This window comes from Pecten maximus, chromosome 14 (genome assembly GCF_902652985.1).
Source record: "Pecten maximus chromosome 14, xPecMax1.1, whole genome shotgun sequence".
Taxonomy (NCBI): domain Eukaryota; kingdom Metazoa; phylum Mollusca; class Bivalvia; order Pectinida; family Pectinidae; genus Pecten; species Pecten maximus.
The window spans coordinates 22,151,833-22,166,353 of NC_047028.1; the positions used below are offsets into that span (position 1 = coordinate 22,151,833).

General features: G+C 35.1%; 2 protein-coding genes across 8 annotated transcripts in view; one reads left to right on the forward strand and one right to left on the reverse strand.

The window, feature by feature from the left end:
• LOC117341621 (centrosomal protein of 63 kDa-like) overlaps positions 1-11,158 on the forward strand; it is a 35,504-nt gene extending 24,346 nt beyond the window's left edge. For 6 of the 7 annotated variants that reach the window (XM_033903472.1, XM_033903471.1, XM_033903473.1 and 3 more), the window contains 5 exons: positions 1,458-1,613; positions 5,652-5,779; positions 6,461-6,957; positions 7,252-7,415; positions 8,361-11,158. In XM_033903472.1, coding sequence (XP_033759363.1) covers positions 1,458-1,613; positions 5,652-5,779; positions 6,461-6,957; positions 7,252-7,415; positions 8,361-8,510 — 1,095 coding nt within the window. In that variant the 3' untranslated portion in view covers positions 8,511-11,158. The remainder of the gene's footprint in view (positions 1-1,457; positions 1,614-5,651; positions 5,780-6,460; positions 6,958-7,251; positions 7,416-8,360) is intronic. The other variant, XM_033903475.1, reaches the window with a different exon arrangement.
• Positions 11,159-12,147: 989 nt separating this feature from the next.
• LOC117342708 lies at positions 12,148-14,520 on the reverse strand. The gene is made up of 3 exons (XM_033904926.1): positions 14,394-14,520; positions 13,607-13,849; positions 12,148-13,209 (listed from the first exon to the last, which is right to left on the reverse strand). The coding sequence occupies exons 1-3, from the start codon at positions 14,401-14,403 to the stop codon at positions 13,049-13,051; spliced, it is 414 nt and encodes a 137-aa protein (XP_033760817.1). The 5' UTR covers positions 14,404-14,520; the 3' UTR covers positions 12,148-13,048.
• Between the last annotated feature and the right edge of the window lies 1 nt (position 14,521).

A 14,521-nucleotide genomic window follows, 5' to 3' on the forward strand; every position in this document is an offset into this window, starting at 1 on the left:
TATATTTATCTGATGCTGTGGTTTTATACTTCATACTGAATATCTACATGGCATTTTATTGACAGGCTGTAGAAGAGTAGAGACTAGTGCTAGACTTCATATCAGGGTTAATGTGAATATACAAATTCTTACAAGTTATTTTATCTGATTCCATATTTTAACATCTAAAGAGTATACAATGTATTTGAAAATATTTCACCTTCAATGTGGTTATAAATAGATTGTTCATGTTTCAATGTTTAGATTTGAGATATCAGTTTGGGTTAAACTTTTATTATTACAAAGATGAGAATTTGTGTAGTATGTTCCCCATCATTTTGTTTGTTATGACCACTTATATAGAGAATAGCGAGTAGAGGCCAGGAGAAGTGGTCACATTTAAACCACATTTTCATCCGACACATTTCAACCAGCAATTTACAATCTGTCAGCGATTTAGATTTTTTGAATTACGGAACTGAAGGATAAAAATTTCCATTTACAGTACAATGTATCTGGTTTAAACACAACACACCAATTCAGTGATGAAGGATCTATTAATAGTGGTAGACTTTAGTATAAATTGTTATTAAATGTTTGCTACGTTTATTTCCACACATTGTTAGGATAAGTAGGTGTGGTTTAGATTGTACAGCACTGTTTGTTTCATCATGCACTTGTAAAGTATTCCAATAAAAACCTGTGTCCTAGTCGAGTCCAGAATTTAATTATTACAGGTGAGAATAGATAATGTACCAGTGGTGAAGCTTGGTCTGTTATTGTAAATAAGAGTAAAAATATAAAATAATAAAATGCAGTGGTATCACACATGCCTGCCTTTCATGTAGGCACATATAAACTACCAGGTAATATTAAACTACCTGTAACTTATTTCGCTACCGGTAATGTTTTAAGATAACTTTATATGCTTGTTAAAGGTCAGAAAAGCAAAGCTATTTTTTGTATGGCCTATGTATGTTAGCCTTATTTCCGAATATAAACATTAATAGAAGTAATACAGGATATCCACCATTGTATGCTTTGTAAGAAGACTTTTGGACATATTGAATGAAAGCTGGAATACAAAAATCTCATTTGAATAATAGCTGTTCTTTGTATAATAAATGATTCTCTTATGAATTTTCTTGAAATTGAATAAGAATGATGCCAGAATTAGAAATGAGAATTTTATCCTGAGATATTCTGGACAAGACTAGGACTACACCATTCACTCCATGCTAGTTCCTGTTTGTTGTAGACAGATGATTCCTGTTGTCAAAATATAAAACCACAACTGAAAATTAATATATTGATAATAGATAAGTTCATAATTTGAAAGTCTGACTTTTCCTGTAAAACAGTCAATATATCCTTCAATTGTCACACAGTGGTGATTTGTAACAGGAATCCTCTGCTAATGTTGTCACATCTAACATGTTTTTTCCTCATCACCATGGTAACCGTCACATGTCTGATAGGTGGCCAATGCCCAGATAGAGGCTATACGGCTAGAGAATCGCCACCTTCGTCAGACGATCCTACAGCAGGCCCACACCAATGCTGACAAGACAGTATCAGAGGAACACATGCGTGCTGTACAGAATTCATATAGTACCAGTGTGTCTCGGCTAGAGGTAACCATATCCTATGCACCCATCCCTGACCTTTGACCTCTGACCTCCCCAGTGGACCTTTATTAGAAGCAATCTCTACTGACCTTACATCTCCTACATATCTTGCCAGAATTATTGGTAACCCTCAGACCACCCAAAATCTCTATCAAATCTGGTGTGTCTGTACTGTAGACATCCCACATCTCTTTCTAATCAGAGTTAGCTTCGCCAGGCAACCGAGCCCTCATCATCAGCTAAAGTGTACATGTAAGTTTGCTGGCTATGATTATAACCTTTCCAACATAAAGTTAGTACTAGAAATACTGTTCCCTGACCCATGAACCTCTGTAACCCCTAGATGAGTGCTTTGTCCATTCACTAAAATACTTTCTCCTGAACCCTGTCCATTTATTAAGTAGAGATATTTTCCCCTGAGCCCTGTCCATTTACTAGAGACACAAACATTCTCCTGACCTGTGACCTTTACTAGAGATACTTTTCCTGACCCATCACCATTTGCACTAGATTTATGTATACTCTCCAAACCTGGCCTGATCCTTTGTAATTGATATATACTTTCCCCTGACCTCTGAATCTTCTTAGTAAATCAATTCTCCTGACCCTTGACCCTTTGTAGTAAATATTACTTTCCCCGATTACTGACCCCTGACCCTCATTGGTAGAGATACCCTGCCAGCCCCGACCTTCAGAATGAGAGATATACTTTCTTCTGGCCCCCTTAACCTTTGCCCTTTTAGTAGAGACACTTTCCTCTGACAATCTGTACTACTTATATCTTGCGGGGCCCCTGACCCTAAGTATTAGAGATGCTTTCTTCTGACCCCTGGCCCTTTAACCTTCTGACCCCTGGCCTTTTAACCTTAACCTTTCCATTGCCCTTTATAGTACAGACACTTTCCCCTGACCCTCTGTACTACACCTTGCAGATCCCTGATCCTCAGTATTGAAAATGCTCTCTTCTGACCCCTTGCTCCTAAACCTTTACCCTTCATAGTAGAGATACTTTCTCCTAGTCCTTCATAGTACTTGTTCCTGACCCTTTGTAGTAGATACTTTTTCCTGGCCCTTTTTAGTAGAGAGCTCTACATGTTCTTGGCCCTTTGTAGTAGAGCTACTTGTTCCTGGCCCTTTGTAGTAGAGCTACTTGTTCCTGGCCCTTTGTAGTAGAGCTACTTGTTCCTGGCCCTTTGTAGTAGAGCTACTTGTTCTTGGCCCTTTGTAGTAAAAATACTTTCCCTGAATATCTGTATTACCTATACCTTGCAGACCCCTGACCCCCAACATGCAGTATTAGAGATGCTTTATTCTGACACCTTGCCCTTTGCCATTTCTAGTAGGGATACCTTCCGCTGGCCCCTGATCCCTGACCCCTGACCCTCTGCACTACTAGTTATCCTCTGGATCCCTTACCTTGATATATCTACTAGAGGTTTTGTACTGTAGTGAGACTGAGTGCCCACTTAATCCTGCAGTGTTAAACCCCTATACATGTATATCATATAAACCCTGGTATATTATGTAATCATCTACCATTATAAGTCCCTCCTGTCAAGATGTGTAAGGTAATCTGAACAAATTCCAAAATGAGTTTACTGAATGATTCATCTGCTGTTCTCAAATTTACTCCTCATTCCTTTATTAGAATGTCTGTGGTATTATTTCAGTAGTGTACTATACACTAATGTCCTTTCAAAAGAAATTCTTTAATCTCAGATCGATTTGAACACATTCCAGAATGGAACATATTATCTGGTATATTAAATTGGCAACCTCAACAGTATGTATACAAGTGTTGATATCATTGTAATAATTTCAAATGCAGTTTGATAATGTTAAGCATGATGCATTTGAGAAAATCTAATCTTAAATCCGGACTTAATCCTCCTGCTACCGTTCAGTGACCTTATATAACATTGGTCTGTCTATGTGTAGACTAATCTATTGGAAGGCATGCACAGCATTAGGGTGATACATATCAAACATTGTAAGTTTGTATTGTATCCTTAAATATACCCCATTTACTAGCCAGTAGTCACAAACAAAACATCACCTGTATGTCGTGATTATGCTATTAATTTGAAGACTCAAGTGAGTGGTCTGTCTATTTCTTTAGGCTATAATCATTCACCCACTTTCAAATTAGTTAAGAGGTTATGAAGTAAGAAAGAGGTAAGATTTTGTCTAGGTGTCTGTGGTGTGAGGATGAGTATGTGGGTAATTATAAGTCCACCCATAGCATAAACTCCTCTACAGATTCAATTGAATATTCACACCATAGTACATGTATATAATATCATAGAATCGAGTTCTACACCTGATCAGATTTGGGTGGTCACCCTTTGTCAATTTTATAGTCTCAGAGTCACACTTAATTATTTTAGAAAACTTGTTGCACTACTCATGATCATTGTTATTGGGGAGGTTTCTTTAAGGGAATTTGCCTTTAGTTTTTACACTCATGGCCATATTTTGATGGTTCAATTTCTGTCTGTTGTAACTAGGAAGCTTTATTATCATATGAAGAAATGACTGGGAATTATAAAGTTGTATTTTCTGGTGTGGCATCCTAATTTAACAGTTTATGACAGAGTTATTGCCCTTTATGGTACTTGACATTGTGATCTTGTCCATGTGAGTTCTCTATTTTAGTAACCAATGTTTTTGAAGCTTGGTAGACTTTATCATCATTACATGTAGCTGTGTTGTTCTAAATAGCATTTTTATTTTATGATGTTTGAGTGTTTGTTGTTTTTTTTTTATTAATTTTTTTCTTTTTTTTTTTTTGATGAATTTTCATCTTGGCATGGGGTCTCCATGGGTCACATTGTTTTTCAAAAATCTCTTTGACACTTAGCATGATACACAGTTAATAGTTTCTTAAGCAGCATTTTGATTTGTGGGTCTTTTGTTACATTTCAATATTTTATACATTAAATTCTTATACAGTAATGTATGGGATTGGAATATATTGTTCCAGCCCAAAATTGGTACTACTCATTGGAGTGAGTGATTTTTCTAGATCTTAAGGCATATATTTTACTGTAAAGACAGTTGGCTTCATATGATAATTATAATGATTAACTAAGTTTTAAAAATGTGTGAAGTGTTCTTGCAATCAAATATAAAGACTATTAAGAAATCTCCAATTAGTTATGGATATTTCAAAGTTAATTATGCATTTGAAATCTAATAAGTATAAAATTGTCATCAATTCCACTGTGTAAAATGATAATTGTCATTTAATGAAGTTGCCTCTTCTAGTAGTGTGTTTGCCATTGGGAAAGAGACGATCTCAGAACATTTCATTCCTCCTATATACATTACAAGTTGAGTAGTGTTGAGTATTGTCTGTTAGGAGTTAGTGTTGAGTAGAGGTCAGGTACTCACCCTGAGTATCCAGTCACTACCACCAGTGTTGTTGAGAACACCAGTGGTGCCAGGTATATACACTGTACACCCACATATATATCCCTGAGGTATATACAAGACTTTGTTTGGGATCATATATAACAGTTATGAGGTATGACCATAAAAACTAGACATGAGATTTTAAATATCTAGGATGTGTTCATTACAGAACTTGTTATTGTGTTCAAGAATTTTATCATGTTTCTGATGCCATATAAAGATTTTGATGTAGTTTTGGTAGGTTGAAGCTGTAAAAAATGTGACTGAGATATCACTTTTCGGTGGTCTGGTCACCTTAGGTTCCTGGGGTCCATTCCCCATTCGGACATGACAAGATATGGGGGTTTCCTACTCAACTCATGGGGTTTCTTTGGGTAATCTGGTTTCCATGCACATAACTGATATAATTTCTTTTGTAACTATTGAAGAATAATGTTTGTACTTTTTCGTTGCCAGTCGTATATTACTGTACATGTAGGGGATTTACATTGTAGAGATGTTACCATGGATCAGGATATTGTTTTGATAGATATAACTGTATATCAAGTGTCTGAATTATATTTTACATAAATCACCTTGGATATTGTTAAACCAAGAAGTAGTGTATCATCAGTGTCCATTTTGTTTCAGCATGAGAACCAGCAGTTAAGAGAAGACATGGATTGTTTGAAGGAAGAAATGAATGAGTTGGAAGAAAGGTATGAGGAACAGGTACGACTTGCTCTACAGAATGTAGATACATCTGCTCAGGATGAAAGGTAATTACAAAATTTAATGGATTTATTTCAATTATTGTCGTCATTATGGATAGGGTTTAGGTATTTTCATCATCACTATTAATGAAACCATCTTCATTATTTTTAAAAGCATATATATAAAAGTAATTAAGAAGCGATAGAAAAAATACTGTTGTATATTATGGACAATTCTGAGGTGAATTTATTAACCTGTAAATTTAAAAGAGATACCAGATAAAATATAGTTGGTAAATGTTTGAATTTGACTTTGATCAGAATAAAGTGTTTAGATGATAAGCATATAGGTGACAGGTCCTGAAGAGAAGCCAACATGTTCGGCAAAACTGGTAGACACACGGTTAATAAAGATAAAAATGTTTGCCTTTAGTTTCTTGTTCCTCAATTGCCCTGCACTCTCAGAGGTATCCAAGCAAGGGATAATGGAACCTGCAGAACCTAGACTAGAAGTACGGTGTTGGCTCTATACCTGATAAAATTATATCGGGATTTTATACTGCAGTAAAGTGTTACATATCCAAATGCCACACATCCAAACTCCTGCCTTTTCTCCTAGTATGTGTACCTGGAGTGATGCTATGGAACCAGATAAATTATGTGTCCACAGTGTTAACTATGTGAAATTGTACTGTATTTAATTTAAGATATCAGATATTTATAGTCATTACTATTGATTGTTACTAGGATAAAGCGGTTTGAGGAGAACTCAAATCGACGAGTTGAAGATCTCCAACAACAACTCAACTCCAATACACAACAGTACAAGGAGGAGATCCGTATACTCAAGATCGGCAAGGCTCAACTAGAGGCACAGCTTGAACTAGAGAAACGTTTACGAAACACAAATGCAGAACGTCCTTCACCATCACGGTTTTCTGATTTCGACAACACAGATAGGAGATCTCGATATTCAGATCCGAGTGAAAGACATTCACGGTACTCCAGTGTGGACTCTCCTGTCCGGTTCTCTGATAGGTCACGATACTCGGACAAATCACCACAGTTCCTGGACACTAATCATCAGTCACAAAACTCATTCAGAAATAACGATAGTCCGTCAGAATTCAGAGAACCTGACCGCCATTCCAGAAACGATAACAGACTTTCTAGTTTGTCAGACCCAGGGAGGCGGACTATGGGCAGTGAACATCAGAAACAAGAGAATCCACATTTGAGAACAAGTGAGTTTCTTTGAAAACCCAAATATGATGAAAAAAATGCTTGATTCTTCTAATTCATCATCAAGGAATATCATTAATCACAGGAAGCAGAATTTACCATAATAATATACCCATTATGATAACTTTACCCTCTAGGCTCTTGATGAATGAACTTAATTAATTTCATACTAATAAGCACCACTTTTTTTATTGTCATTTTTGAAGTGCCCTGCAGGGTGCCAATACAATATATATTACAGTAATGATCTTTGAGACATTGAGTAACTGGTGAACACCATTTTATTACAAATACAGGGCCGCCTATAGAAGGTAGTAATGACACACATCACAGCAACCCCGGGCTTGACGACCTCGATCCAGAATTAAGAGTCAATGGTACTGCCAATGCCAGCTTTGAAACAGTCCTGAGCAGTCGAGCAATGTCAATATCAGACAGTTTACAAGATGTTAGTATGGAGGTGAGTGTGTCTTCAAGATTTCCTCAACAACACCTAAGGTTCTGCTCTAGATATGTTTAGTTAGTGACTGGTTTATAACTGGTTTATGACTCCGCCTATTACTAGGTTTTTAGGTCATGTGAGACAAAGTCTCAAAAAACTTCTTCTTAAGACCCAAATAAGGCAGAAATCAAATACTCTTCATAAATAGAAGGCTCTTAAGGTGTTTTACCAAAATTGTGTATTTCATTACACTGGGGTCTCAAATTTACCCCTGGGGAGGGGACAAACTTTACTATAGTTTATATAGGGAAATCACAATTTTAACTATCATTTGTTTGATTTCTATTGGAATTCATTTGAACTTTCTTAGCATTATCAGCATTTGATGACTCCTTGATGGTATGCACATCTTGGACCTGACCGACCCCAATGGGTTTATGGGAAGGGCCAAAAAGGGTCAAATTAACTGATATATTTCAAAACTCAGTTGACGGTTTAGGCCCATGGGCCTCTTGTTAGATATGCTGATCTTCCTTACTTTGTGCTTTATGAAAGAAACACATGACTTAGCTAGATCATATGCTTCTACAAAAATTTTTTTTTGAGAAGTCAACTTGTTATCATTCAAAAGAGAGACACTTAAAGCGTTTTCAATTTGCTTGATTCTAAGGGTACAGAGATGATATGTAAAAATGGAACATTGGATTAATTAAATATATGTACCAAAAAAACAACTATTTCAATCAACTGATACGACTGGTTCCCATTTGAAGAAGAGTATGAGCAGATATTCATAACGTTCTGGTAACTGGCACACTCTAAACTTTAAACATCTGCTGGAATTGAAATGATTAATAGATTGTAAGTTTAAATTTATTGTTATGATGAATTGATCAGTACTTAATTATATGGCAAGTTTTGTGTTGATAATTCTAAATCATGAGTTAAAATTTTGTTCTTCAGGTTCCAAGTCCGAGGAATTCTGTGTCACAGAAGTTTCTAGAAGCTGAGAATAAGCGTGCTAAAGAACTTGAATTTTTGATAGACTCGCATATAGAAGATCTGAAGCATGGTACGGACAAGATTGTTAAAAAATATAACAGGCGGCGGTAGTTGTTGGCCAACCATAGCCATTGTCAAATGGTAGTGTTACAATATACCATGGAGTCCCTGCTAATGGACGTCGTGAAAAAGGAAGTGCTGAGTTTATACTGTGATCACCTTATTGTTTTAAAAGCATGTACATTTCACATTGTGGAATTTTTTTATCAGGAACTTAAACAAAAAATTTTCTGATAAAAAAGTTAATCAACAAATTTGATATTTGTTGAAAAGTTAGAAATTATTTGTGCTTTCTTAAGATATTCAGTCTTAATATTTATTTATAGTTAATATTAAAATGGTTATTATATTTTTGTTTGTATTCATGAAAACATTTAGTTTCCGTCCAACTTCAACAATGCAGAATGACAGTGCATGCCTTAAGTCTGAATGAGATTATGGTAAGGAAGTACAATAAACCATTTGAAATTTTTGGTTGTTGAAATAGGCAGCAAATAAAATAAATTGTTCAGTCATCGACAAGCCTTTAATGTTGTACTTACTATTTATTTCACTGTCGGGCCAACTGTTGAAATATGTCAGTATTAAATTAATAGACAATGAATGTGTTTTATTTGATCAGTATAAAGAATATGATGCAAATCATATTCAAATTAATTATCAGCTTATCATTTTAAGTGATTAAGCAAATACATGTACCTGCAAAAAAAAAATGCAGAAAATATGTCATTCAATAATACATAATGAAATTTGATACCATCTATCTCACTTATGTAGCGTCAAATATCTGTGATAATTTGCAACAGGATCAACTTGTCTCCTTTCAGGATATTTGTACATAAATGTTTTGTTCACTATTGTATTTGTGAGTTCCGTTACACAATGTATTGTATGTATACCCCTATGAGGTGAGTGTTATTTTGAACCTCTCCATCCAATAGTAATCTATCTAGCGGATGTCATTGTGCAGGGGAGGTAACTCTTGTTGTTGGCATAAACAAGTCACTGCCTGTTTTCCATTATGGTAAATGGTGGGTTAGATGGAATATTATACAGTTGAATTGTTTAACTACAAAAGATCATGGTCTATCAGGTTCTTTAGAAATACCACATTTTGAGATGGTGTTCAATATGTATGTTGGTGCCATTAATAGCAATGTAATTTGAAGACATGCACATGTACTACAGATCTAGATTTTGACAAACTCTACTCGCAAATCTATATTTTCATAGTTATTATTGAAAATGTTCACCACCCCTGTAATAATATGTACAAGCCCTTGACGCTAGTATGAATTGTGAAAACCCCTCTAATATTGAGATACAGAGACAGTTAAGTGGAGTAGATATGAATTGTGTAAACCTCTCTAATATTGAGATACAGAGGCTGTAATAGTGGAGTAGATATGAATTGTGTAAACCCCTCTAATATTGAGATACAGAGACAGTAATAGTTGAGCTTTTTTCTTGTTAGTGCCTTATAATAGAAAATTTTGTAATTGTAGATTGTTGAAATTAGATCTCAATGAAGATTTCAGCACTGTACATGCCAGTTCTCACAAATAGATATTAGAATACTGTTGAAAATGACATTTTCACATTTTGACATCAAATCTACGTATTGAAGATTTAGTCTGTACATTGTGTTAAGTATTCATTCTGATTATATCAATCATGTGATTCGAATGAGATCTATCCATTCTAATCAGTACTTTCACCAAATATCTAAGTACTGTATCATTCTTACATGTTCTTCTATCATTGTCTAATATCATCAGTATAATTCTTTTTTTACCATCATAAAATTCTCATTAAATGTATTACACCATAATGTCATGTATCAATTTCACCAAAACAAGACAATCAGCATTGATAGTTAATATGACCATATTGAAACTTCACTCACTACTAAGCAATAATAAATAGTGTTCATTGATAGATGTTTGTGTATTGGTGTGTTAATATTGAAGCTTTTCATAGAAGGTGATATATCTATGATGTTTACTTCATTATTGTGTTTGTTAAGGAAAAGGCAGTATTGACTTTTTCTTGCTTGATTATTTGTATGGTCACTGTAATATGATACAGGGAAGAAGATTAATACCTACCTGCATGGTATGTGTGATATATATAATATGTATTTATTACATACTATGTTGTACCACAGTCAGGTTTTATAATAGTGCAAATATTCACTTGCTTGCCAATTCAGAATAGATATTAGTGTTCTTAAATTCAAAGAAATTTAAAATCAGTTTTTGAAAAATCATCTAATCCATTTATCTGCTTATGACATGAAAATCATTTAATTTTCTTCCTTTTTTAGAAGTACATGTACATGCATACATATTTAATATGGATATAATTGTTTAAACTATTTCACTGCATGTCTTAGCTGTCATCTTTTAAGGTAAAAGGGATGCTTCACACATCAGATTTCGGGGTGAATTTGTTTGTGTGTATAGGCATCAGTTACTAAATGGTTCATTAGAATATAGCTGACCAAAGTTTTAGATTTGCTTACTAAACCTCTCCTCTACTGCCAGTCTTTTTGCTGCATTGAAATTCAACTGACGGTTTTACCACCAAACAGCTGATTGATATTAGTATAGATATATGTTTTTTATGTTAATGTTGCCCATGTAAAATGGGTCTTTATATTTATAATTCACTATTGAAATAAAACACTTAAAACTGATTACTGGTGTCATGTTATGTCTAGCAATATGTCAACTTTACTTTGTTCTTTATACATTCTTGTTACTCATTTACCTTCATTTAGTTTTAATTGCCCTGCAGGAAGCATAGAAAAATTTCTGGGCCAATCAGTTGACTTTGTAGCCTAAAACGAATATTTATTCTCTGTGTACACAACAACAAACTGTCAGAAATTGTCAATTCTTTGATCTTTATCTATGGTAAAATGAGATTTCACTTTATAATGTCATGACAAAATATTTACCAGTTACTAATAATAAAAGGCAAAAATTTGACTTTTAACTTGATGGTCTTGGAAATCAAAAGAACAATAATATTTTTAGACTTGAGTATGCTAGTTTCTTATAGAAATGTGTATTCAAAGGAAGCACAGGACCACTGCTTCGATAAAGTTATGAATTTCATTACTTCCATCATCTTGATGTAACATATTAAATGGACATTTTAAAGATTGCTTTTTGGTCCCCATCTGGTGAAACCAGGAGGATTTCCAGTATAGGTTTCCTCCCAGTCCATCCACTTAGTTTTCCACACTTTTCTCAGCCATGCATCAAAGTTTGTTGGTGAAAGTTGGTATGTAACTTAAGTATGAGTAGCTTCAGATCAAATTTAAGTTTCAAGGTTTTTGGGTCAAGGTCACTGTTTCTATTTTTAGCAGGGAACTGGAAGGGGACATCTACTACTTTAGCAATACACAGCATGCTTGTTAAAATAGCCTTTGGATTTCAGCCAGTCAAATAGACATAAGCTTACACCAGCAAAGGCTGTGGAATATATCACACAACTACATATATATTGTGCTACATGTTTACATAGATGACATTGTATTTATCCTTAAATTATAGCCCTATCCCCTAGTGTAACAATTTAGCAGTGTATTTATCCTAAGGTAAGCTCCATCCCCTTGTGTAAAATTGATGAATATGTAAAAATTAAGGCAGGCACTTAATTTCAGATAAATAAACCAACATTTTTGCAAAAGCATTTTATTTCCGATGAATCATTTGACACAATTACATTGATGAGTCCCATGTTAAAGTTAGAGATATAAAGGGTTCTCAAAACTTTGGTGAGTCCCACAGAAAAGCTAAGGACAGAAATATCTGTCATAAAAATCACAGCTGACTCACAAATACTGGAAGCATATCTGATCCATACAGCAGATCAATTAATTACTTCATTGAATCAGCAGTTGTCTGCCCAACACTTTCATTGTTAGTTTACATTCTGTTTTCACGTCAATCAATCCTGGATGAATTTCCATATTTCCATACTAAATGTATTAGTACAGAAATGGTCCTGCTATGAACTAACATACTGAGAAGTATCACCTACGACCTTATGACCTTCAGTTGAGTGAAAATCAAATAAGACCACCATTTCTCACCCCATCAGTACTGCAAGGCAGTAGTACATTACCAGAACTTCTCATTCAGACCATCAATACCTCTGATGAGTTTTAAATATTAAAACAAAACTGGTCAGGTAAATCGAATACATACATATGTCCAGTGATGAGCAGCTAACCAGTGGGGAGGGACATGAGCTCAACCAGGCACATAACCCTATCAATACTACCAGGTAATATACCACCAGAACTTGTCCCCATTCTTTCCAATACTAACAGTCAGTTTACCACCAGAACTTATCCCCCTCCTTCCTTCCAATACTGACAGGCACTTTACTACCAGAACTTATCCCCCTCCTTCCTTCCAATACTGACAGGCACTTTACTACCAGAACTTATCCCCCTCCTTCCTTCCAATACTGACAGGCACTTATACTACCAGAATGTCTCCCCTCCTTCCAAAACTGAGAGAACAGTATACTCAGAATGTCTTGCCCTGACAAATACTGACAAGTGACACTGATCAGAATTCCTTGTCTTTATCCTGTTCCAGGGCCTGGAGGTACTGCTCTGCCACTTTTGGATTGTCAGCCTTCCACTTTGTGGCAGTGTTCTCCGTGAGCCAGGAATCTGAGTTATTGATCTGATCTTTTAGTCCAGTGACAAGGTCCTCCAAACACTCAGCTGGAACAAACAGTATTTTATCAAACATTTCTCTTCTCCACAGAAGAACACAGACATATATATGTTATCTTACAGTAATACTTTTTTAAATAACCAAATTTATACAGAACATGAGAAACAGTGAAGTCGAAAGGTTCTGCTGTGTGTTCTCTTGATTTGCCTGAAACTCTTCCACAACTCTTTTCTAAATGCAACACAAACAAATGGATTATTTTATGAATAATGACTAGACATAAACATGTAATTTGACAATGCTTAAAAGGAAAGGAAATACTGATTACACTAGCTCTCTGGTAAAATCTACCATGTTATTAAAATATCCATCTCCTCCCGTGTTTGAGACCTCTTATGATCTTTAACTTGTGAACATATGAAATTGTAATTTTGAATTACATACCATCAGCCCCAGTCTGGAGTTTAGATCTGGATTTGCTCTCTGATGATGCATTACCAGTTAAGTCCAAGGGGCCTGCTTGTGTGCCGACCTCAAATGTGAACTCATCCAAGTCGAGATCAAGCATGTCTGCTGCTTCCTCTTTAAGATTTTCATTTCCTTTCTTCTCTTTTTCCGTCTTGTCCATTTCCTCATCCATCTTGTCTGCCACTCTGGACAGAAATTTGGCAAGGGCATTGTCATCCACTAGGACAGAGTGAGAATAAAAATATCTTTACTCCCTTTCTGTGTACTGAACATATACATGTACATAAGTTTGATGAGCCACTACTAGTCTCTGATCAGTATTTACAGAGTTTATAGTTTTGAGTTACATGTAAAAGTAATTTTCTCCTTGAAAATGAAAAAAAAGACAGAGACAGATTAAAACCCATAGGCCTAAGCACAGGTGCTTAGAACGTTTATAAATCCAAGACCGATCATAGACTAATATATTCTCTATATATAAATATTAGTCTACAATCGGTCTTTGTCTTATAAACGTGCTAAGCACATATGGCCTAAGCTTCATAAAAACTTCCCATCAAAATATATTCGAACTTGGCGATACATTGTATACGAGCAACATCAATAATAAAACTCAACAGTAAGGTGATGTTACTGTCAGACTGGTCATGATAATGACTATTAATGTCTTACAATAAAAAATGAATGAATATATTTTTCAACAATAAATATATCGTTTGTGTTTTGCTACGGGATTTCAAAACAGTAAATCTGAACAACGTACCTTTAGCCATAGTTTGTGTCTAAAATACGATCACGGTTCAAACACGAATTTCCAGTTTCTCTAAACTCATGTCATGTTGCATGTTGGAATGTTTGTGTATTTCGAGTTATCTCCCTTATCGTATCTAA

Coding starts and splice junctions, on each gene's coding strand:
- LOC117342708 (XM_033904926.1), bottom strand. Junction 13,210..13,606: donor ACTCCAGACTGGGGCTGATG/GTATGTAATTCA, acceptor TGTTTGTTCCAG/CTGAGTGTTTGGAGGACCTT.